Source organism: Dermochelys coriacea, chromosome 3, assembly GCF_009764565.3.
Source record: "Dermochelys coriacea isolate rDerCor1 chromosome 3, rDerCor1.pri.v4, whole genome shotgun sequence".
In the NCBI taxonomy this organism is placed as follows: domain Eukaryota; kingdom Metazoa; phylum Chordata; order Testudines; family Dermochelyidae; genus Dermochelys; species Dermochelys coriacea.
The window spans coordinates 30,473,154-30,497,911 of record NC_050070.1 but is presented as its reverse complement, the minus strand read 5'-3'; the positions used below and the strand labels follow the sequence as shown (position 1 = coordinate 30,497,911).

At 43.4% G+C, this 24,758-nt stretch overlaps 1 protein-coding gene across 5 annotated transcripts in view; it reads left to right on the top strand.

Moving 5' to 3' along the window:
• HPCAL1 (hippocalcin like 1) overlaps positions 1–22,607 on the top strand; it is a 118,878-nt gene extending 96,271 nt beyond the window's left edge. For 4 of the 5 annotated variants that reach the window (XM_038393983.2, XM_038393984.2, XM_038393982.2 and 1 more), the window contains 3 exons: positions 14,026–14,428; positions 15,820–15,925; positions 21,661–22,607. In XM_038393983.2, coding sequence (XP_038249911.1) covers positions 14,051–14,428; positions 15,820–15,925; positions 21,661–21,758 — 582 coding nt within the window. In that variant the 5' untranslated portion in view covers positions 14,026–14,050 and the 3' untranslated portion in view covers positions 21,759–22,607. Of the gene's footprint in view, positions 1–4,177; positions 4,190–14,025; positions 14,429–15,819; positions 15,926–21,660 lie in introns of those variants that run through there. The other variant, XM_043510247.1, reaches the window with a different exon arrangement.
• The last annotated feature ends 2,151 nt before the right edge of the window (positions 22,608–24,758 follow it).

Sequence of the window (24,758 nt, the reverse complement as noted above, 5' to 3'; positions counted from 1 at the left end):
TATACATGGCTGATGAATGCACCGATGCAAATGGGCATCAAGTATTAAGTCATTCTGTACGGTATCTTGATGTCAGTGGTAGGCCAGTAGGTGCATTTCTAAATGTTAAAGTTATAGAAAACACATTGGCTGCATCTGTGACAACCCACATCTTAGGAGAGTTAAATGCTTGTCAGTTGGACCCCAAACAGATGGTTGCTTGTGCATTTGATGGAGCTGCAAATTTCTCTAGAAGACATGGAGGACTACAAGCTTTGCTCAGAGAAAAGTGTAACCTAATCTCTTCTATACATGCTGCAGAGGGCATCTACTCCAACTAGCACTAGTATGAGCTGCAGAATCTTCAAAAGACATTTAAAAAGCTATAAATTTAATGTCTTCATTATATTCTTTTTTCAGCAAGAGTCCAAAAAGACTGAATATCTTGGAAAATATAGAAGATGCACTGGGACTGAAGTTCATATTAGTCCAACCTGGGAAAACCTTCTGGCTTTCTCATGAGCGATCCTTGGCTGTTGTCTTAAAATTACTCCAGCCATTATTACTGCCTTTGGAAAGTATCCACCAAGATGGGATGGATCTAAGTAGTGAGGTGGGTGGATTACTTTTGCTACTACATTCAGAGAAGACTATTGCCATTCTCTCTCTTGTAAGTCTACTGTGAAACCACTTGGGTCATTAAACAATGCCATCCAGGCATCTGCTACAACAGTAGTAGATCTTTTGTCCAGCAATAGAAGCTACATTTGGATCAATCAGAGAGCTATCCACTGAAAAAGTACTGGAAGAAGCAAAGACTTCAGTCCAGAAGTTGACTAATGAAGGTCTTTTATATTGAATCCTTAAGTGAAGAAGACAAGAAGTGTTTAAGACAACTGAAAAAGTACACAGACTTGATTCTTAAAAATCTACAACAGCGACTTCTAGATTCTACTCAACCTCTACGTAGCTTTTACAGATGCCTGTCCTATAAAACACCAACAGTTGAGTGGAGTGAGGCACTACCAGCAATGGGGCTGCCATGTGATCAGGACAGAATAGAGAATTTGAACACAGAGTGCAGTATCATACGACGAATGAATGAAGATTTGACTTCAACTTCTTTTTTTATCATCGCTAGTGGCTCGACCCAATCTTTGTGCTATGTTTCCTGGGATGAAAGAAGTAGGAATTCATCTCGTGCTACTCCCAGTCACAACAGCTACAGTTGAGCGTTCTTTTCATCATTGAATAGAATTTTGTGTTCTGAAAGAAGTCGCCTTCTGCCTGATCATGTAAATGAACTAATGAGCATATCAATTGAAGGAATGGAAGTACCGGATACACGAGAAGCCACCAAAGCTGAACACATTGCATTCAAGAAGTTCATTAACAGAGTTGTGCAAAATTATAAACAAGAAACCAAGAAGGAAGTAGACATGCTTCATAGAAGGCTTGAGTAGCCAACTTTTAATTTGTGTGATGATTTTAAAACATGAGTTAAATCTAATAAAATGGTCATGAAACATTTTTCAGTTTTTACTATAGTGCCATACAGCCCACTTTCACCCTCATGGTCTTACCCCTCATCGGCCCTGACACCCCCCCCCAGTAAATTCGAACCCCCCCCCAATTTAAATTCCTGGGGAAACCACTGCACCCACGCTATAACACCCTTCATTATTATTTGGCTATAATGAACCTGATCCCTGGATCCCAACTACAGGTACAGTACAGCCTGGAACCTCCAACCTCCCGCACCCCTCCGGGGGGCTGTTAGACCCAGGTGGCAGGGCTGGGTCTCGGGGCTGTCAGACCATGAGCGACAGGACTGAGGCTCAGGGCTGAACTTCTATGAAACTTAGTTGCTACCAGATTTAAATTTGGGGTCAAAGTTAAATTGACAATGTCCTGTTAAATAGCTGCTTTTGCAGCAAAGTTGCAAAGAGGTTTACATGATCTTTCCAAGAAGGACCAGATTTCTACTGCAACGTGTTTGTATATGTCCTGTAGCCTACCTATTTCAGGCTGTTGCTTAGGATACTGGCAGTAAACAGACAACAAAAACAGCTCTTTTCCTGAGAGTTATTGTCAGATACCTGTATACTTTCACATTTCATTTGCCTTACTCTCACAAGTAGGCCCACTCACTGACTCTCTTTGGGCAAAGCAAGTGGAGTGTGGTTCACCTACTTGTCATTGTAATCCCAGTTTGCGGTGTGTTTGCTACTTAATGTTAATGGCTTTGGTTCACTTAAGCTGTTTAGCATGTTACAATCATGCAGCAATGATGTTGGTCTAAAGATCAAAATGCAGCCTATTGAATTCTGCCAGGCTTCCTGCAGTCAACCTTCCCTTTACACAGGTGCAGCCTGCAGAGGTCCCAGTCTGCATTGCTCCTTCTCTGAAGAGTGCAAGGCTGCCCTGATTAAATCATAGGAGGCCAAGATCTGAGCTGCATTTTGTATTGATGGCATTCTGCTCCATTTCAAGCAAATGAAGTGCAGCTCTTGGGTCCTGGCAAGCTGCTAATGATGCCTAGAATGAGACATAGCTTGGTCTCCTTAAACTAGTATATATTTGTATATTTGTTAATTTGTATGGTTTACACTTACTTTATCCAGCATACTGCAAGTGTAATCCTGTCTCTCTCTAGCTGCTGGTTCATAGAGACTGTCATCTATTGACAGATAAGATAGTCCTTGAGCATAAGTGGTAATGGTTGGTGCTAAAGAACCAAGGCTCTGTTCCAGCTGACAGCTGTGATGTGTGTAGTAGGCCACTTATTTTATTGCGCAAAACTTTGTTTATGTTTTAGGGGGAAGAAATTTTCTATTAATTCTGGTATAAAAAGTACAAAACAGATGTGTGTTTTCCTGTGGACGTCTTACAAATACCTGACAGTGCAGATACTTATCAGCTAAAAGCCATTTTTTTCTTAGCAGTTACTCGCCAAAGGACAGTTCTTGCATAAGGGATTAAATAAAAGAACAAACTATAGAAAATAAAACTTTTCATGTATTTGGTGCCTCTTGTTGGCCTGAAATAAATAGCCAGGCTTTTTTCACTTGGAGGTGACATGTCTTGTGCTCTCCTAGCAAGACTTCCAAGCAGGAACATGGTAGGAAGGAATTGTGCTGGTCCCTGCTCATGCCTGGATTGTAATGCAGTGGCAGCCTCTCATGCAGAGGGTAAAATTTTGCCTGAGATTCCCTCTTTTTCTCTTATTACCTAGATTCATTCTCTTCACAAATGCACAGGGGTATTGCAAAGCTTTCCCACCTGGGAGTCGTCAAAGCATGCTGTGAAGGCAGAGATCGTAAGCTTGCTGCTTCTCCCATCTTCTGCCAGCTTTAGGATCAGCAATCCTGAGACTACTCCCAACCACAGCCTTTCTGTGCCGTCCACAAGGCCACAGCAGGTCAAATCCTCTTGTCTCTTCCCCGACTAAGCCCACTGACAGGGGGACGAAGGGGTCAATTGCCCAGGGGCCCAGCGATTTAAAAGGACCTGGGCGGATGGGATAGATAGAAGTCCGGTTTCCTGCTGCTGCCGCTCTGTCCAGAGCGCTGTTCCTCATTGTGACCATAACAGTTTGCCGGAGCGCTACTGGACCCTACTGGTGTGGCAGAGCATCAGCAACAGCAGCCTGGGAACCATGGCGCTTGCTGCTGCCTCTGGCTGCTCGGAAGCCGTTGTGCCTGCCGTGCTGGTTCTCTGGCTGCAGGGCTGAGGACAGGGAGACTTTGCGCTCCCTCTGCGCTTTCCTCCCCCAGGGCTGCAGTTCCTCGCCAGCAAGTTCAGCCACCCAATTGAGCCACCCTAAATTTGCTGAGAGGCAGCTGGGGCTAGCCCCTCCATTCGCTGCTGCTAGCACTGGCTGGCGAGCTGCTGTCACGAGCGCAGGATGGGGACCACCTCCACCGCTCAGCCAGGGAATGAGGTGCGGGTTTTCCCTCTACCTTGGCTGCCGACGCCTCGGAGATCTCCCGGCAGATGTTGCACACCAGGCCTGCTGTCTCCTCATTGCTCTGGGTGTTGATGTCCCATAGCACCAGCAGCGCAAGTATTGTATATTTTAACTTGGTTGGTAATATTCATTTACATCTTGTATATCAGTTTTTCCCTTGTCTTTCGATTACTCATTAACCACGATTAGGTGTTTGTTTATCCCACTTTAGGTGTTTTCTTACTTTGTGCTTCTTTAAATGTTTTGTATATTAATTTCATTCCATAATGTATTTATTTAATTTAAATATATAATTCAAAATAACCAATTCTACATCTTGTATATAGGCTCACAATTTGTTTAATACTGGTGCTGTAACTGGGGAAAAAAACATTAACTAGATCAAACCATGCCACAACTTACACATAGTGGGTTCTAATGTGTTATCAATAGGATAAAAAGTAGAGTCCTAAACTTCAGCCATCCCTTTCTAGGGGGTCCACTGACGGTTCTGCTCTGGGGCCTGGGATTGCTGTTGGTGGGCCTGTGCCCACCTAAAATACCATTGCGGTTTCAAGAGAAGTGCATCAGATGCTTGGACTGACCATTTTAATTGCTTCTAAGAAGATATCTATTGACGTAGGAGCAGCTCTTGCCTTCCAAAACCTCATATAACAATATGCCTGGCTCATGTTGTCCATTTGCTGAGCATTGCAGAGATCCCAAAGGCACAATGCAACCTATTTCAAGACCTTAATGGTCTTTATACATGATTTTACTCTTTGTAGCTCAATGAGATTGGAATGATGCTAGATTTTTTTTTTCCCCCTGCAAAACTAATGCTCTCAGATACAAAGATTTATTACATCTCTCTGTGTGCAGTCCTTCCCTGTTGAAGAATACTATAGACACACACACACACACAGGTATTTCATACATTTTCCTCTTTTTATGAACACTAAATCAACACTCAAGAAGGCAAGGAAATACCACAAGGAAGTGTATCCCTCTAAGGAGTTTGTTTTCCCCAGGCTTTTTTAACTGATTCACTAACATATCTTACCAGGAATTCAGTTTAAAGAGTTTATCTTCTAGAGGGCTGAAGTGAAAGTAGTCAGTCTTCTGGCTTCTGGGTTGTGCATGTGCAGAGAGATTTTACATGCAATAGTCAATGTTCAATTTAGAGTTGAAAACTAAAAGTGAGTGGAACTTTGTCATTATTACCTGAAATTTTTCTAGTGATGCCAACACCCAGTCTGTTAATTTTAGCAATAACTGGTATTGCTGGCTAGATACTTCAAGCCATTTGAAATGTGTGGATATGGTTATTTGCTATTGTGTCCTGCACTTACTTTCTTGTGAGTCTTCATCTTAGGTGGTTAAAAAATCCGGATTCACTCATTCTTAGGATTTTGTTGTAGGATCATTGACTACATTCTGGTGATTCAAAATGAGAAGGAAACTTAGAACAACTTAATCCATTTATTCTCTGCATCTTAACTTCTAACTTGGCTAAACTTTTAGATCTCATTTCAGCAGGGGTGTTGTTTTAGGGGGTAGAGGGAGGATAATTAAATATACAGCTAACATTTACCAAAACTCCAGGCACAAGACTTGAACAAAAATCCTTTTTCATTGTTTTTTCCCTTCCTGGGCCCTACACAGTGAATCATCTGCTATAACATTTTTTCTTTCTAGTGAACTGTACATTCCAAAGCCTAAGGGTCTGTTACATCTTCAAGTTCTTGTCTAAGCATCCTTAAAACATTCCTTTTTGTTTTTCTGTTCTTTTGTTACAGACAGGAATTCCATGTTCATGAAAATTGCAGGTGATCAACCTGAAAACTAACTCCTCTGTTTATCAAGCAAAATAGGCAAAGGACTGGCTATGATGCATGCTGTCTTCCATTACAGCACCTTATATAATGAGACATAATATAAGAGTGATAAATTAGGGGAAGGTCGTTGAGTCTCCAAGCCTATTCACTCCCCCAGGAAGTCCCCTTTATAATAGATGAAAAACCATTATGGAGCTGCCTGTATACTTTCCTGTACCTCTGATTTAAATCTCTATCGAAAGCTGAGTTTTCCTGTTTTTCATTTGCTCTAGAACATTACAAATCCCTTGATGAAATTTGTAAAGCCTCCTTTAATTTCTTTAGAGTATTGCCGTTCTTGGTGGCTTTGTCTTGCTATCTCTTTTCAATAGTACATTTGTTACTAAACCAGTAACATTTCTCCTACACCATGCCAGGAAGGAAGGTTGGCCACCTTCTCAGTGGTTAGTTTGGAGGTGGCAAAGAAATCTATTTTGAGGAACAGACTGGTGGTTTCTGAACTAATCTGCCAGTAAAGGATCTGTGGGCAGTCTAAATCTACCTCTTAACACATTGTACATGCAAATGCTAAGAGCTTTTTAAGTAAGGTCCCCAAATTGTGGGCGAGTCAACCGGAACAGCAGTACAATGTCCTGTGAAGCACAGCAAGATAAAATCAGTGCTCGTAGGTGGGTGAAGGGTTCCAAGAGTCTTTAATCTTCTTCCTCTACTGCCGTCACCTTTCTCAAACCTGGAAGAATTTCCACCAGCAGTGTATTTTAGCCAGTGCTTGTGTATATTGTCTGAAATGTATAAATCATGTGGCAAAAGAAAGTGAGACTAATAATAAGAATGACTTAAACTTTCCTGTTTGAGAGCCCACTCCCTGTGATTTCCATTACTGACTATCCTCCCAAGTGTTTCTCTGGCTAAAACAGCTAGTGAGCCTCGGGAAACTGATTTGATGAGAGTTTTAGAGCAATCGAATGAAATGTCAGTTGGATGCCAGCAGCAGGGTTTCTTGTCATGATTAATGAGATATTTGGGCATTTCATTTTGCAGGAGCTACCTGAAACACAAGTCTTATCTAAGAGCTATTTCTTTGGATGTGCTTTAATAAATTAACATTAATGTCACTTACTTAATTACTGTTAACAAATTGGTTACACAACTGCAGGTTTATATTTGGGTTTGGCACATTAAGAATCCATTTGAAAAGATCAGACACTAAAGAATAATTGCATTTTAATGCATTGCATGTTACTTTTCTAAAATCTGAACTAAAGATGGAGTTGAAGTCACCTAAGCAAACCTATAATTTGTTGAATGCAAAAGTCTATTGGAGTATAGAGCTTTTAAAGTTAATATCCAATGAATTTCATTCTAATAGCAATAAAACTATTTCCTTCTCTCAGAAGGAAATAGTGATATTCCAAGAAATGGAATCAACACAACCTTTGTTAGTTTAGCCATTATATTACAGTAGCACCTATACGCATCCACCAAGTCAAGACCCCTTGCACTAGGCAACATGTAAAAGTACAAACATACAGTAAATTACAGTCCCTGCCCCTAAGAGCTCTTAAATTGATCCCCCTACTAATAATGTGTTTGTGGTCACCTTGTGAGGATAACTTTGGAGTTTCTAATTACCAGAGGATAGTCATAAATCTCTGGTTATTTGCATGTCTGGATCCTGATTCCACAGCCTCCCTGCCACACTGCTCCTTGGGGGTATAAAAACCACAGTGAGTGATTTTGTTCATATCCACAGAATGTGTGAAGAAATTTATGTCCAAAGATCAGTCAGTTTCAGGTGGAGGATTCTTCACAGAGCAGTGGCTGATCCCAGTCAACTCTCTTCTAAAGCTAGTCACACATCCATATCCACACTGCACAGAGTTCACCACAGAAGGGTGAGAAACAACTACAGTGTCAATGGGCTGAGAGAATGCTACCCGTGCCCTTTCCTGCCAATACCACTCTCCTCAGGTTTCTCACCGTTTCGGTCCCTTCCGTGTTACCCAGTAGATGCCATGCTGTAGAGCCAAACTAATTTGGTGAACATCACTTATCTCTGAACACAGGGTGTCAGGTGCTTGACACCTGCATAAAGGTGGAGAGTTGTGCTGCTGACTCATTTTGGCAACCGGAGCAGGTGTGTCATGTAAGTTCCAACCATACTGTACAGAGAGGTTTGGAATCTCTGTAGTGTGGATGAGAATGAGGGGTGGGCCACAGAGAATCTACAGGGAGAAAAACATTAGGAAAAGAGCCAAGCTCAGGCTGAGGTTTACAATCACTGTTTAAGTTAACAATGAAAGAAACCCTGGGAAAAGAGTAAGATTGGACAGCCTTTGGAGGACAGTGGGAATGCCATGTTTTAACAGTTGTCAAGAAGTTTGGGGGGCCTCTAGAGAAATGAAGGTTCTCATTGTGCTGTGCTATGCTATGGCCTACTCTCTGAGCTCCCACACAGATCTCCTGTCTCCCCTTCCCCAGCCCTTGTGGCCAACACTCCATTCAGTGTGGGGGATGGTCCCCTGGCCTCCCAGGCTATGAGATCTCCTTTTCTTTCCCTCCCCTCCCGTGGCCAGCTGCCTGTCACTCTCGAAGTTGATGGGGATGCAGGAGGAAGGGAAAAATGCTGAGGCCTGCCTACCCAGCCACCTCCTTGGAGCCACCAGTTTTTGGGGTGGGGAGTGAAGAAGTGGTGATCATGCCTGCATTTCTCCCATGTATCTGAGGCTATTCCTGGTTTCTGCCGTTAAACAGCCGCTGCTGCTCTCCCAGATGCTGCTGCTGTTGCCCTGTGATCTGATTCAGAGCCTGTTGAACTCAACGGAAAGGCTCCCACAGACATCAGTAGCTTTTGGCCCGAGATAGTAACTCTTAGCAGGTGATGAGGTCTCTAGAAGGGAAAAAGGAGAAGGAAGGTTCATACAGGGCCGGAAGCATGACATTAAAATAATTTGCTTCCTAAACGGGACTGATTTTGTTCACTCTGACTCACCGTTCTCTGCAGAGGCCTGACAACCCCTTAAAATGCAGCAGAGTAGACAGTATGGATGTGTTTCCTGCCCTGTGTATACAGACTCCGTTTGAGTATGAATATGTGGAGCAGAGTGGGTTTGAAATACAGATGGAGAGGAAGCACTGGTAGCTGCAAATTTGCAGTTAGCTAGAGAGCTGCCTTATGCTTTCTAAATGGCTTCTGCTTTGGTGTCTGCCAGTTTAGTTTCAGCATTTTGGAAGCAAGTTAGGGATGTGTCAAAGGAACAGAGCAAACTTTGTGACTGAATGACTAGAAACAAAGCTAGTTGCTGGAATGTTTGTGGTTTCCGACAAAACAGAAGCAGCTAATGATATCAGCAGAGTTTTCCGTTGAACCTGGTGTGTTTTATTAATGAGCAGCTGGTTGGTTTTTGTTTTGAAGCAGTAAGCCGCAGAGCAGGATGTGGATTTTTTTTTTTATTGCTTAGGCTGTGTGGAGGGTAAATGGAATACAAATAAAATGCAGTTGAATTCAGTTTTTGATAATCCTCTGAAGTATTGCAGTTATTTTTGGTGACCCTTCACGTTTTTTAGGCTTTGGTGCATGAAGTGAGCTTTTGCTTTCTGCAAAGTGCTTACTCGTTATCAGATATCTTATCTCACTGCATTTGTCGTGTCATGTCTTGGTGTTCTGCTGGTCTTGTTTCTCAGTGTAGGGGTGCACAGTACTGCGCACACACACAATGCCTTATCTGGTCTGCTCATAGTCACTACATGCACATTGCACTCAGCGGTGTAAATGACTATACAAAGCAATGCAGAATTAGGTCCTTAATTTAAGCTATGAGTAAATTGATTCAAGAGTGTACAAACCTTTTTAATATAGCAATGTAAGAGATTCTTGTAGACTTTTGCACGTTAATGCATGTTCTTGAACGCTTACTAATGTCTATACAAATGAGAGGCATAACATTGCACAGAACTTCAATTTGCAAAAGCTGATGTTGCTGCAAATGAAGAACTTCCTTTGTGATAATAAAGAGCTGGCAGTATTAAGGCTTGTCTAAAGTACAGATTATGTTGGTATAATGTGTGTCGCTCAGGGGTGTGAATAAGCCCTAACACCGACCTAAGCTTCTAGAGCTTCTCCTGCCGACATAGCTACTGCCTCTCACAGCATAGACGGTTGGCACAGAGCATCTTCACCAGATGCACTACAGCACTGCTAGCGTAGACTAGCCCATAGACGGCACGTTGATGGGCTCCGTGGTACGTAGCGAAGTGTGTGTTTGCTAACCTGGAGCTCCTCTGTCTTCTCAGTTAGTGGTTGATATTGCTGGGTAACGGAGAGACTGGGGATGGTAAGAGGGAAAGCATGCACGTTACAGACTGTTTTTACAAGTGTATTGAACACCTTTCAAAGAGCCAGAAAATCATAGAAGATCAGGGTTGGAAGAGACCTCAGGAGGTCATCTAGTCCAATCCCCCACTCAAAGCAGGACCAACCCCAACTAAATCATCCTAGCCAGGGCTTTGTCAAGCCGGGCCTTAAAAACCTCTAAGGATGAAGATTTTACCACCTCCCTAGGTAACCCATTCCAGTGCTTCACCACCCTCCTAGTGAAATAGTGTTTCCTCATATCCAACCTAGACCTCCCCGTATGCAACTTGAGACTACTGTTCCTTGTTCTGCCATCTGCCACCACTGAGAACAGCCTAGCTCCGTCTTGGGACGGTAGGTTTGTATAATTTTTGCTGGTGCCCAGAACGGGTCCAAGTCCCCCCGTCCCCGTCCCTCCCCCGCCTAAGGCTCTGGGACAGAGTTTGGGTGCGGGGGGGAGTTTGAGGTACAGGCTCTGGGAGGAAGTTTAGGTGCAGGAGGGGTACGCAGTTTGGGTGCAGGCTCTGGGCTGGGGCAGGGGGTTGGGGTGCAGGAGGGGGTATGGGCTCTGGGCTGGGGCGGGGGTTGGGGTGCAGAAGGGGGTATGGGATCTGGGCTGGGACATGAGGTTGGGGTGCAAGAGGGGGTTTGGGTGGTGGGTGTGGTCTCTGGGAGGGGGGTTGGGTGCTGGGTGTGGGCTTTCGGCTGGGACACAGGGTTGGGGCATGAGGCTGGGCCAGGAATGAGGAGTTTGGGGTGTAGCAGGCAGGGGTTGGGGTGAGGAGCCAGAGAGAACAACTCCCCCCCCAGCCCTCTTCCCGCTAGCAGCAGCAAGCTCGGGGGGGCCCACCGGCACAACACTCACCCAAGCCCCCCCTAGGCTACTGCTCAGGAAGTCTAGCTAGGATGAGTCCCCTGCCTTGGAGTTGCCTGCCGGGGTGGGGGCGCTGCCATGTGCCTCCTCCCTCCACAGGCACAGCAGCTGCCTTAGCCTGCCCCCGGTGCCGCGCTCTTGTAGCTGGCTGAGGGAGTGCAGGGGGCAGCTGCCCACAGCCCAGGGCAGGCAGGAACGCTTGGGGGAGGCGCGCGGGGGCGGCAGGAGGGGCCAGAGGGAAAAACCTGGCCCCGAACATTGGTGGAGCCGGGCCCTGAATTTGCTGGAGCCCGGGCACCATGGGCCCATACAACTCACCACCCCGGCTCCATCCACTTTGTAACCCCCCCTTCAGGTGGTTGAAAGCTGCTATCAAATTCCCCCTCACTCTTCTTTTCTGCAGACTAAATAAACCCAGTTCCCTCAGCCTCTCCTCATAAGTCATGTGTCCCAGCCCCAATCATTTTCGTTGCCCTCCGCTGGACTCCGTCCAATTTGTCCATATCCCTTCTGTAGTGGGGGACCAAAACTGGACACAATACTCCAGGTGTGGCATCACCAGTGCCGAATAGAAGGGAATAATCACTTCCCTTGATCTGCTGGCAATGTTCCTACTAATGCAGCCCAATATAGCCCAATAGCCTTCTTGGCTACAAAGGCCCACTGTTGACTCAGATCCAGCTTCTTGTCCACTGTAATCCCCAGGTTCTTTTCTGCAGAACTGCTGCTTAGCCAGTCGGTCCCCAGCCTGTAGCAAAGCATGGGATTCTTCCGTCCTAAGTGCAGGACTCTGCACTTTCCTTGTTGAACCTCATCAGATTTCTTTTAGCCCAATCCTCCAATTTGTCTGTCAGTGGTTTTCAAACTTCTTTTTTTCACGGACCACTTGAAAATTACTGAGGGTCTCGGCAGACCACTTAATGATCTTTCTAAATGTTGTTTCTACTATTAGCTAACTGTTGTAAAGCACTTTCAATAAAAGCGCTATGTAAAAAAAACTTAATAATAATTCTTTTTTTGTTCTACAAATAAAAGCACACAACTCGTATTTTAATATCAGTAGTCTTTCCTTTCTAATGCAATGGATGTGCCCTCTCTCCCCTGCAGTGGCAGCCTCTGAGCTGGGGCTGGGAAGGGGGGCGGGGGTCTCTCCCTGGCAGCTGCAGCACTGGAGCTGGAGAAAATCTCCTCTTTGACCACCGCAGCCCTGCATGTCCCAAATCCCCCCCACCCTTCTCGCCCCACTGCCTCCTCCCACCTACCCCTTATTCCCCCCGAGGCCACCACCTCACCTTACATGTGCATCTTCTCCAGGGTGGCCCTTCATTCTCTTGTGCGCGGCCGCCCAGGTGCACACCTTAGAGGGAACAATCCGCGGACCACAGTTTGAGAACCTCTGGTCCAAGTCACTCTGGACCCTATCCCTACCCCCCAGTGTATCGACCTCTCCCCCCAGCTTAGTGTCATCCACAAACTTGCTGAGGGTGCAATCCATCCTATCATCCAGATCATTAATGTCATCGGGGGCTCTTGTCTGGAATGGGTGAACACCTTCAGCTTGCTCCAAATGTGTACAAAGCACTGAAATAAACAAGTGACCAAAGCCATCATAGCACTAAGGCTCCCTCCTGTCTAAGGGGCTGAGGATGTCTGTTGCACTCAGACCCTTCTTGAATACCCGATTCAACCATGAGATTTTTGAGATGCCTTTTCACCCAGGTTGGGAATGTTACATTCTGAAGTACTGCGCACTATCGTTGAATAAGCTTATATAATAGCTGCAATCTGATTGACTCAACAGGGAGCCAGACCCTTGTAATTCTCCCATCATATGCATATGTCAGGTCTGTGCAATTGCTTCAGCCAGGTTGCAAACCCAGAACTTATTTTGGTTTTTAAAATTTCATTGTATACTTTCCTAGGACCATTGTGAATTAAAATGCGTTTAAAAGAGCTGAATCACTTATGCCGTTCCTTCTCCTTAGGTGACCCAACTGCTCATGCTGCTGCCACTCTGTTGTGGGGAGGGAGGAAAAGGTCTTCTGGGTTGATCCTGTTAAATGTGTGGCCTGCTTTCAGCCCTGACTTCCCTGCAGAACTTCTGTCCTTTGTCTCTTCCCACCCCCCTCTGTTATTCCATCCTGTTTATGCTGTTTGAACGTTGGGCTCAAGCAATGCAAAGCATTCCGAAGGGCCTTGACTTGGCTCCAGCTCTGCTGCATGTCTCTGCTGCAGATCCAGGGCTGGAGCCTTTGATACTGATTGATGGTATCAGTAGAGGGGGAAAGTACTGCTTTAGGAAGGGATTTTCAAAGGCACTAGGGGGAGATAGGCACTCAGCTCCTATTGACTTACAGTGAGCGTTCAGTGCCTAACTGCCCTTTGTGCCTTTGATTTCTAAGGGGAAGATTTTCAGGCTTTAAATATGGACATTTTCCAGGAGTTTTCTCCCCATTGCTTCCCGTGCTGGACCCTGGCCCAACCCAGTAATAGCAGCATGTCAGGCTGTGCAGGGCCATGTGATTAAAGGCTGGAAAAGCACATTGCAAGCTGGACTCAAGCATCCCAAGCTGTGTCGCTGGGTAAACTGGGGTAGAGCTGTGGGGAGAGGAACATGACTGAGCAAGGAGGTATGCACAGGGTCACCCAAAACCACCCATTTCTTCTCTTCTCCATCCCAACCCACCCCCTTCCCCCAGGGTAGCATCAGCAACTGGGAGAGCTTGGAAAAAGGGGAGGAGAGAGTGAAACCAGATATTTCTTTGACAGAGAAGGTTAATAAAATAGATAAGCACTTTCTTGTTAAACGCTGAATGCAGATGCTTATATTTAACAGCCCCGTGCTCTCTACAGTGGAGCAGTACTCTCTCTGGGGTGGCTTCATCAGTTGACATGTTTGTACTTCTTGGATGACCACATATCGATACCTATCTTTCCACTGCATTACTTGTTTACAGTCCATGAGCGAAGCCTATCACTTGGAGTTCAGTCGTAGCACAGAAGGTGACACGCTTGCTCTTTTGTTTTACAGTTGTTAGATCCTAATCGAGAACAGAATGGGGAAGCAGAACAGTAAGCTGCGACCTGAGGTACTCCAGGATCTCCGGGAGAACACCGAATTCACAGACCATGAGCTTCAGGAGTGGTACAAAGGCTTCCTAAAAGATTGCCCTACGGGTCATTTGACTGTTGAGGAATTCAAAAAGATATATGCAAATTTTTTCCCCTATGGTGATGCATCGAAGTTTGCAGAGCACGTGTTCCGCACTTTTGATACCAACGGCGATGGGACGATTGACTTTAGGGAATTTATCATTGCGCTGAGCGTCACTTCTCGGGGAAAGCTCGAACAGAAGCTGAAATGGGCATTTAGCATGTATGATCTTGATGGCAATGGATATATCAGTCGTGGCGAAATGCTTGAAATCGTGCAGGTGAGGAGTGGTCTCGTTCTTTTGTAAAACTTACCTTTTGAAAAAATTACCATTTCAGTTAATATTGCTGGAACCACTTGCCCTCTGAACAAGAGACTTCAGGTCTAGGTAGAGGCATACCCTAACAGCCATTCCGCTAGCTGCTGGTACTTCAAAGGAGTTGCAGCCAGTGCATAGGTCCTGGAGCACGGTCCTGGAGCAGTGCTTCGCACTGTCATTCCAAATGGCACTGCAGAAAATAATTCTACCCACAAACTACAAATGTGCAGAGGCTCTCAGGAGAAAGGGGCCTGAATCAAAACCCCAGTCACCTTGTCTGCCTCCTATTGCCTCCAAACCCCCCCACCCCCCGTTTGAGGTGTTCAAAATTGGTACCAGTTCTAGATCCAAATTTTGGAAACGGCCCCAGGGGTTATAATGGATTGAACCATAATTCCAGATATGAATGCCATATACTCTGAAGTTGAAATTCTGTGGTCTGAGCCCTCCTCTGCTTTTAAAGTGAAAGGCCTTAAACTCCTTTTACCTCACTGCAGTACAGGGGAAGGTGCTGTATAGCTCCTTTCACCCCCCCAGCTGTGTAAGAAGCCTCTGAGGATTGGTAATGTCAGAAAGAGCCAATTCAAATCCCAGTTGTGATTGGTAGTGACAGAAAACGCAGACCACTGATGTTCAGCCTCTGACATTATTTGGTGCTCTCAGACTGGTTCCTACTGGACAGGTATTCAAGCCACAAAAGACACCATCATAGCTGACCTCTCTCTGAGTGCTTCAGCCAGTGTTGCCAGGAACAGAATTTAGCTGGAGAGTGAACAACTCTTTTCTCCCCCAAGAAATGCTTCCTCTAGAACAGGCTGGAGAGAAATTAAATTGGCAGTGAAATTTGCCTTGCCCATGCTGTACTTCATGAGTTCAATGGATAACAGGTCTTCACTCCAGTAAGTCCATCACCTTTCCAAAGCATGGAAATGTTGCTACCTCCCAGCCCATTGCACACACATAATTACTGAAGAGTGGTAAGCGCCTATGCGGGTGCGTTAAAAGCCATCCTGAAGCAATGAGACCACTCCCCAGACTCAAATGGAAATAGGGAAAATTACACGTGGGAATTTTTTTCATATATATTTTAGCTCTTGCATTTTAGTGTGTTAACTTAAATACTGACTTGGCTACTAGATTGACTAACATAGCAGTTGTGTTTGGTTTTCTAAATCAGAAATAAATGCTGGAAAAAGCAGATCAAGTTTATAATTCCTTTTATTTGTTTTGGTTTATAGGGGTTTTCAGCTGTCTGCCAAGGTCATCTGCCTTTGTTTATTGCTGAAGGCTTAAGTTCCTTTCCTCAGTCCTGATGCTTTATAGCTTTTCATTATTTTTTTATATGTATTTAGGCAATCTACAAAATGGTGTCATCTGTAATGAAAATGCCAGAAGACGAGTCCACTCCGGAAAAACGAACAGACAAAATCTTCAGACAGATGGACACAAACAATGATGGTATGATTTCCACCAGAAGTCCTTAATTAGTTCTTAAAAATAAACATGCATTGTCTGATACCATACTGATAACACTTAGCTTTTAATTAAAAGAAAAAATTGCTTCCAGGGAGGCTTCAGTTCTGTCTGTCATCTCACAGTGGTGTCAGTCACAGTAACATCTGTCTGAATAACATAAAGGCGAATGAGCCTTTGTGTTTGTAGAAACCAGCAAGGTCCCTATTTTCCTGACTTGTACTGATCTTTTTTGCAAAAAAGTGTGGCCCTTTATTTGCGACACTCACCCTTTCAGACAGTCTATCTGCTGACAAACCAAGCTAGTGAAATTGGCAGTAGGCTAAGTGTGTGTGCATCTGAAGTAAGGCCCGTCCCCAGGCTTGGTCTGCTGTATGTTACTACACTGCCCTGCCCTCTGATCTCTTCCTCCGTACACACCTGCGTGGGAAATCTTTTCTCAAACCGTATCTGCCCTCCACCCATGGAATTAGGCACCCTGTTAGACTCCAGGCAGCTCAGCTGCATGGCTATCGGTCTGTAGAACACTGTGAGGGCAACCTTGCCTTCTCCACATTGCCTTTGCACCGTCGGTGGGTAACAAATTGTGGTATGGCACAGGAAAGGCAAAGGGGAGCCTTGCTCTGGAGGGCAAAAGAAAAGACAGACTGTGAGTGGGGCCGAGTGATGGCAAAATGGTAACAGAGGCAGGGAGGAGCTAGATTGTAGAATGAGTAAGGGAGAAAATGAGCAGAAGAAAATAGAACAAGGAATAGAAACGGGAGGAGAAGTATGAAGCCAGAGAGAGAACACAAATACAAGGTGGCAAATACAATGAATGAGGTGGGGACTAGTAGAGAAGAATAAGGGGTTGCCGGGGGCCAGTAGTTTGCTTCCACCCAGTTTGTACTGTCGTGTTCCAGCTTGTATACTGCAAGAGGAGAGGATGGCAGGTAGTGTGGGGGAGAGAAGGGGGTTCTTGACTGACGAGAGGGGGAGAGAAGATTGAGGACCCTCTTCTCTCTTGCTGCACCTCCGAACGCTGCCTGCTCACCTCTCCTATGTCTACGCCTGTCCAGCTTGTTCCCTGTGCCAACTCCATGACCGGAACACCCTCATCTTTTCCTTTGCAAAAATCACCTTGCTCCTATGAGGGCCTGTGCCCAAATCAGTCTCATGCACTGTTTTACAGGGCAGTATCTGAGTAACTGCTTCTGCAAACATCTTAGTTGCATAGAGCGATCTTATGTCACCCATCTAAGTAGTCCTTGCCAGTAGAACCAAATCAGAGCTATGCTTAAAATTGTATTCAGTGACCCAGGCATCTCAGACTATGGCCCAGTGTAATTGTTGGGAGAGTAGCAGCCTGAATAGGTGTATCTGCGTACTTAGAGGGGAGGCAAAGCTGCTAGCTACCTTACATCTCTCTTCCCCCCCACTTTTTTTTTCTTTGTTACTATTCAGTTTCATCTCCTGTTGCTGTCTCTGGCAATCTGTTCCACCTCATCGTTATCTTTTTTTTTGTGTGAAAAGGCTCCTATGAGACTTCTATAGCTTCAGTGCCTTCAACTCGTACTCTCTCTGGGAAGGTACAAACTAGGGACAAAGTCTGGCTCTCCTTACAATTCCCTCCTGTGAAGCTTCTCACATGCATGAGGACAGCAAGATTTGGCCTGAAATTTGTACCTCCATTCTTTTCTCAGCCCTGCAGTTTTATATTCCTGCTTTATGCATCTTTAGCTTTTTCTACCTCCATTCTGCTGTAGAAGTGATCATGTAGGGCCAGATTTTTTTGAAAGGCAGAGGTTTGTGCTTGCAAAATTGTGCCTCTGAAAATCTGGCCCTGAACTGCACTCTCTAATGCCGCGTTATCCAAACTCAGCACTTAGATCTATGGTTTTCATAGAAAAGCTTTGATGGCCCAGGAATACAACAGTGGGCTGTGAGAGTAGGGAGCTGTGGGGGATGCTGTTGGGATGATGTGTCTAACGCAGAGAGTTATCAAACTTGCAGCCTTTGCCTCTGTGGTCCTGACATGCTCCCCAAAGTTGTTTTAGGCTGCAGGTTTGTTTTCGTTACATCAAGAGATCGCTTCATTACAATGTATAGCAATACCAGTGGAGGCAATAGCAATATTGAAGTTGGTATAACGATGTGATAAATTAATTTACCAGGCAGCTTTAGCCACTCCCTCTACCCACTAACTCCTCAAACTAAAACGTGGGAATAGAATAAATTGTTTTCCCCCATCACCCTGCCAAAGAAATGGTTCCACCTTGTCCCATCAGTTGTTAAATTTTCCCTGTAAAGTACCTTGATTAGAGGCCCAAGATGGGCAGCCTTCAGTCTTGGGTCTGCGACAGCTCTTAGGGCATGTCTGCATAGCAAAGGTGGAACACAGGCTAGCCTGCCCAAGCTAGGATGGCTAACAATAGCAGTGAAGACAGCACGGTGCTGTCTTCGGAGCAAGCTGGCAAGCAAAGTACCTACAGGGCCTGTGCCATCAGGCTTGTGCTACCCAGGCTGAAGCCCACACTGCACTGTTTTCATTGCTCTTGTTACTTGTGCGAGCTGGACTCATGTTAGCTCGTGTAGGCTCACTCACTTGCGGCTTTTGCTGTGCAGACATAACCTTCAAGAGTTTAAAATCTGATATTTCAGTGTGCAACAGGGGTAGAAACAGGAGCTTTTGCCTATTGGAAAAGGAGAGGTGTTCAGTTTCTCTGTGGGACCCACCCAGCAGTTGCTTCTAGCCCTGAAAAGGCCTGAGATATCTGACTTTTAAAGTTATGACCCTTTGATACAGAAAAGCTGTTCTGTCTTAGAGATTTTTATGGCTCCCTCTGAGTCGTGTTCTATTAAACTGACAGTAGCTAGAGCCCTGAGGTAAAATCCTGGCTTTGCTGAAGTCCACAGGAGTTTTGCCATTGACTTCAATGGGGCCAGGATTTCACTCTTTGGCTCTACGTGTGGAGGGATACAAAACTAAAACATGTAAAGTAGTCCTTCTGTGGCACATGTGGCATGCAGAGATATGTGATACGGCAATGTGGCAAAACCTGGCATATATAGATAGCTTCATTAAAGCAATTCCATAACTAGCAAAATGTTACTCCTGTACGTAATGTATTGCTAAGTAATACAGTGTACATACTGAGAGGTGTTTACATTTCAACCCCTCTAGCTGTCCCTCCTGCATTTCCAAACAAGAGAGAGGAGAATAGCACCTTGTTTGTGTGCTTCATTGTTAGGACTTGAATGGCTTCTCATTGTCTGTTGTGCAGTGGGGCAATGCTACCAGATTTTGCTTTGTAGTGTGCTTTGTTCTGGAGTGTTGCACACAAACATTCAAACAATCAACTTGTGCAGAGTTTTGTGAAAACTTTCAGACTAGCAAAAATTCTTCTCAGAAATGCCAGCTCGCCCAGAATATAAGTGCCTTGTCTTGCTTGGGGTCCTTGCATATCTCTGCTCTCCTGGCACATGACATACGTCAGGTGAGCTAATACTGGTGCTTGACCACTGAATCCAGCCCTTGTCCCCACAATAAGCTGAGACCATCTCTGTATGCATTTTTTCGAATATTTTTAATAAAAACAAAAGTTACACATCTGCTCCCTCCCAGGGCCTTACACTTGTAGCCAAAAGGGATAACGAGCAAAAGTCAAGTGCAAATCTGAATCTGTGGTAGGAAGCTTCCATTTGGAACAATAAAAGGTATGTTAGTCTAAAAAAACAACAACCCCAGAGTAAAAATAGAGTGTAAGAACAGATGCATCTATAATTCATTGAGACACTCTAATTCTCTGGGAATGAGTGTTGTAGGAAGAAAATGTGTAAATTAATACCGTATGCTGGAGTACGTAACTAAACACATGCAAGGAGCAATTAAAAACAAAACAAAAAAAGCAGTATGAGCCAAAAGTAGTGCTAAATGTTAGAGACCTGTAACCTAAGGGGTGGAACTGAAACGTAATGAGGTGGTTCTCACAGTGGAATGTTTGTTTGAGTATGTTCATTGTACATGTGTTTGAAATCTCAGCTGAGGATCTAAGCTAAAATTCTACTTCCTAATGCATGTGCAGCGTGATTGGGGCTTCGGTATAAGTGATCATATAAGATTATGCAAAATGTTCTACAAAGAGTTGTTTTTATTTTGCCAAGAGGAAATTATGTGGTGGTTATTTCTATAATGGGGGCAATTTAAATTGGGTAAGAATTGTCTTGGAATGTTGTGGTATATAATTATTATATGAAATACTGTATTTCATACGGATGTAATATAAATGACATGACTGCCAGAATATTTTGTGTAATAGACAATTCCAGTAGCAAATATTTTTATTAAAAAGTATAAAAACCTGCTGATTAAACAAATTGCACATATAAGAAACTTCTTTTATAGAGTATTTGGGTCATTAGCATCTACTAATAACTATTCCAGATCTACAACTTTAGACATGCAAGTAGGTTCATTGAATTCAGGACTGTTGTAAACTTTGCCAGCTTGTAACAAACCTTGAGATTATAAAAGCCAGAAGGCATTGCAGGAATTCAGCACACTTCAGTCACCCTCTCATAGCCTGTCTGCTGGGGAGGTTACATTGACTCAAGGGGGGAATCATCAAGCCCAGTGAAATTATCCTATAAAGATCCATTTCATTTCTCATAAATGTTTTGTTGCTTATTTCTCTCCATCAGTGGGTGTGTAACATACTATACAAGAGAATACCATTGCACATGCATCAGATGCAAAGTATTGATCAGAAAAATATAATTATATTTCAATACTGTTGTTCAAATTACAGTTAATGAAGGCGATCCTGAAAGCCTCTGTAGGCAGCACTTGCACTGAGCTCAGTGGAAGTTCCACTATCACAGGGCTTATAGGTGTGGTCCCAGAATGAAACTGTTATAAGAGAACAGTTCTAGACTTCTCAGCAATGGTGGCTAACAGATAATTACAAGCGGTGCAAACTTTGGTCGTTTTGATTAATGGACATTCACACCATTGTGAGTTTCAGGTTTTAGAAGCCATTCATAGCCACATATTTGTCTATGGCTTTCAACCTTAACCCCATAAATCAACCCAAATTGATGAAGTTAGCCCAAGTTTCATGTTTGTAACAAAGCCTGAAAAACTAATTCATAGAGGTCTGATTGCAAAGGTTTTGCCCAGCTCACCAAACAGGGCGTCACTTCAGCATCCCTCAAGGCCTGTTTCTTTAACCACAGTACAACTGACCATAGTAATAATTCACACATGGAGAAGAAACTACATTACGTTGCCCAGCGTTGTGACACTGTTACATGATCACCTATCAGTGCATATGGTGCAAATATCCTGGGTTCAGTGTGGTTTAAAGCACCATTGATTGAAGCACCATTTCTAGACTCGTTTCTGTGCATCATTAATGAATGTTTGTACTCCAGTTTTGTATTAAGCCAGTTCTCTGCTTAAATTGTTGCTCTAAGGTGGCATTATTAGTACAATTGTTTTAACTTGATAATGTCCCTGTTTAATGTCAAATGTAAAGTAAAATATTAGATTTGTTTACTTGAAAAAAATACTGCATCCAGGTTTGAGGAGGAAGGGAGTGCGTGGTTCCCCTGCACTGCAGCCAATTTCACCCTAAATCCACTTGTTGTAAGATGTGTTTAAGCTTTCTGTGAAGGTTTTATTTTCAAGCTCTGTTTGATCTTGCAATGCAAGTGACTCGTTTTTGTTTTCTCCCTTCAAGGTAAACTGTCCCTCGAAGAGTTTATTAAAGGTGCCAAGAGTGATCCCTCTATTGTGCGATTGTTACAATGTGATCCAAGCAGTGCAAGTCAGTTCTAATTAAACTCTGGACAGTTTGCAAAGAAACTGCTGGCTTGTCATTCAAGCTTTGCTCGCAAATGGATGCCTTCTCAATCATTCCTCAACTTGCTAGTGGATAAGATTCCATTGCCAGATTTTGTGTGTGCACACACGCGTGCGTGCATGTATCAGAGTGAGGACTGCTTCGCTCCTCTCACTAACACGAGTGCAACATTCCTTTTGCAGTTCTGTTTTTCTCCCCCTTCATCCCCTCCAATGTTACCACTCACTCTACACGGTTAATGTAATTGAAAGGTATGTTTACATGCTGATACAAAGAGTTCAAATTTCTGGTGAGATATCCCATCTTTTAGTCAGTAAGAACGATGACACTCTAGTAGCCCCAAGAAGATACTAGATAGAATTTTTATCCAACATAGCAGATGGTAGGTCATCATTTTTTTTGAAGCAAAATATGAACTGAATGGAGTAGAAAGAAGAAGAAAAAAGCTTTTCTGGGCATGGTTCCAAATTGTCTGTGCTTTTGAGGAAAATTGCTTGCACTTATCTAATTGTCTACTTTCTTTTAATATATATATATATAAATTATATATATATGGTGAAGTAAAATTTAATATGTAGGTCAGGTATTTAATGCATAAAGTAGAATTCAAGCTTAATTTCTTCTTGTCTGTGATTTATTCAAATCTTGAAGATTGTTTTTGAGATATTTATGCATTAGCAAATTGCTGTTAAAGAAAATGCATGACTAGCAATTTGTGGCTATTTCTTTCTGTTTCATTACTGAATGCAAATATATATTCATTTTTAAAGTTGATCGTTCCAGCATTTACTGTATTAACAAAAGAATATAAGGAATAATCCTCATTTTGTATTTCTCAGTGGAGTCCCACTTAGTGGTTGTTGCAGCATTAACTGGCTTTTGAGTGACATGAGGTGATGTGACTCACGCTGCTGTTCTGAACTTTGCTATGCTCTCCATTCTTTTGCTGTCAATATGTTAATAGTCTTGTGCAATCCAGTGTTATTTAATATCTGCCTAATGCCAAGAAATATTAATTGAAATAAAAGACTACTTTTCTGGTCAATAACTGTCTTATTTTAACCAGTGGTACAAGTTTCTATTCCATAGTTGTGCATGTGATGAATATAGTCAGGACAAGAATACTGAAAGCTTTCCTGCCCTTCCCTTACTTCCTCTCATCTAGGGGAGGGGAGGCGTCCTATTCTCCGCTGTCCTTCCATGGTTGGCGTCTCTGCTGAGATTAGCCAGCAAACAAGAGTATTAGTGCACACTATGTTGATGGTCCTTGGGATCCCTTCCCCAAAGGAAACCGGACTGAGACTATGACGCGGCGATTTCACACAGTCCACTGAAGATCTGATAGCTCCAAGTCACCACTGGCCTAGGCTGGATTTAGAGTTGGCTGGTAGATAAAGCATCAGGTACTGGAAGTCAGGAAACATGGGTTCTATCTCTGGCTTCTGCCATTGACTCGCTGTGTGAGTTCCTGCTTCTTCTCTCTCTACCTAAGAAGCACTGTATCAGTGCTCAGTATTACTAGTATTGCTTATTAACATAATGGTGTGAGGCTCTATGTCCTATTACCTGTGCGCGGTCCCCCAACAAACCTGCGGCTAACTAATGCAGCCTTTTTTATTGAAAGAAAAATGGACCAAAGTTCCTTTCCAGTATACAAAGGATCTGTGCAGTCAGAAGTACATTTCAGTGAGGTATGTGCCACTGAAACAATGTCTGGCATCAATGACATAATATGCAAAGCTTTCCTAGACCCATTATTATAAAGCACATGCTGAAGTACAGCAAAGTGCTTATGCATCTGTTTAAGGCAATGTGACTTCAGTGTGTGCCTGAAGTTAAACACGTGCATAAGTGTTTAGCCGAATAGACAAAGTCTGTGGAATCAGGATCCAAGATAGCAGCAATTGGGTGTTAGTATGCACCTTTGCTGTTTAAAAAAAATAAATAAATAAATTGGGAAAGAGGGCCACTTACAATACCCAATCAGATATGCTGGATGAAATTTGGCGTAACTTGACCTTTTACCAAACCTTAACCTGAGAAATGTTTCCATGATTTTATTTTTTTTTTAAGAAATTCAATTTGAATCTCTTAGAAAAACAAACATTCCCCTGTCACCCTGAAAGAAAAAACTAAAACTGATCTGTCTGCTTTTTCCTTGGTCACGCTGGAAGAAATGCTTAAAGTAAACCACATGAATAGTAACAAACAAAATGATGTTTTCGATTCTTCCAGTTTTAATAAATGAAGATTGTAAGAGAGGAAAGAACTAGGGTTTTTAATTAACATTTTTCTCTTTTTAAAATCATTTAACAGACAAAATATCCTCACCGATGTTACAAATTACACCTTAGATTGGGTTTATCAGTAATTTTCACTCTGCAATAATTGTCCAAGTCAAGTGAAAAAACATAACTAAACAATTTCATACTTGTTTTATAATCTGTTTCTAGTCTATTTCATGGTCAAGTTCTCATGCCTAGAATGCCGCAGCATTTGAATTGTAAAACACTGTTGCATTAATGACATTTTTGCATGTAATTATAGCTTAACATTGAGAGACACAAAGTTAAAGTTCTCACAGCAGCCATAGCTCAGGCAAATTGCACACATTAAAAATCTATAGTGTGTAACTAAGCAGCATCATACCAGTGAAGAGGACTATTTTCGAATTCCCTGTCTGCTTTGTATAATTTTTAAAATATGTTTGTGTTTAGTCAAATATCACAAAATTTTGTATGGATCAGGTAAGCAAAATTATTTTATTAGGATCTGACAAATGTCAGACTGGTGTGTCCCCCATCCATTCTTTCCTCTTGTTGTCGTTTTCTTTGTTCTGCCATTGCACATTTCCTTCCCTTTCTGTTCCCAGATTTCTCCTCCTCTGAAAGGACAATCAGACCTTAGAGATCATCAAAGATAAACCTTCATAGAGAGAGTCAAAACATTTCTGCCTAGTAATCTTTCCCATGGAA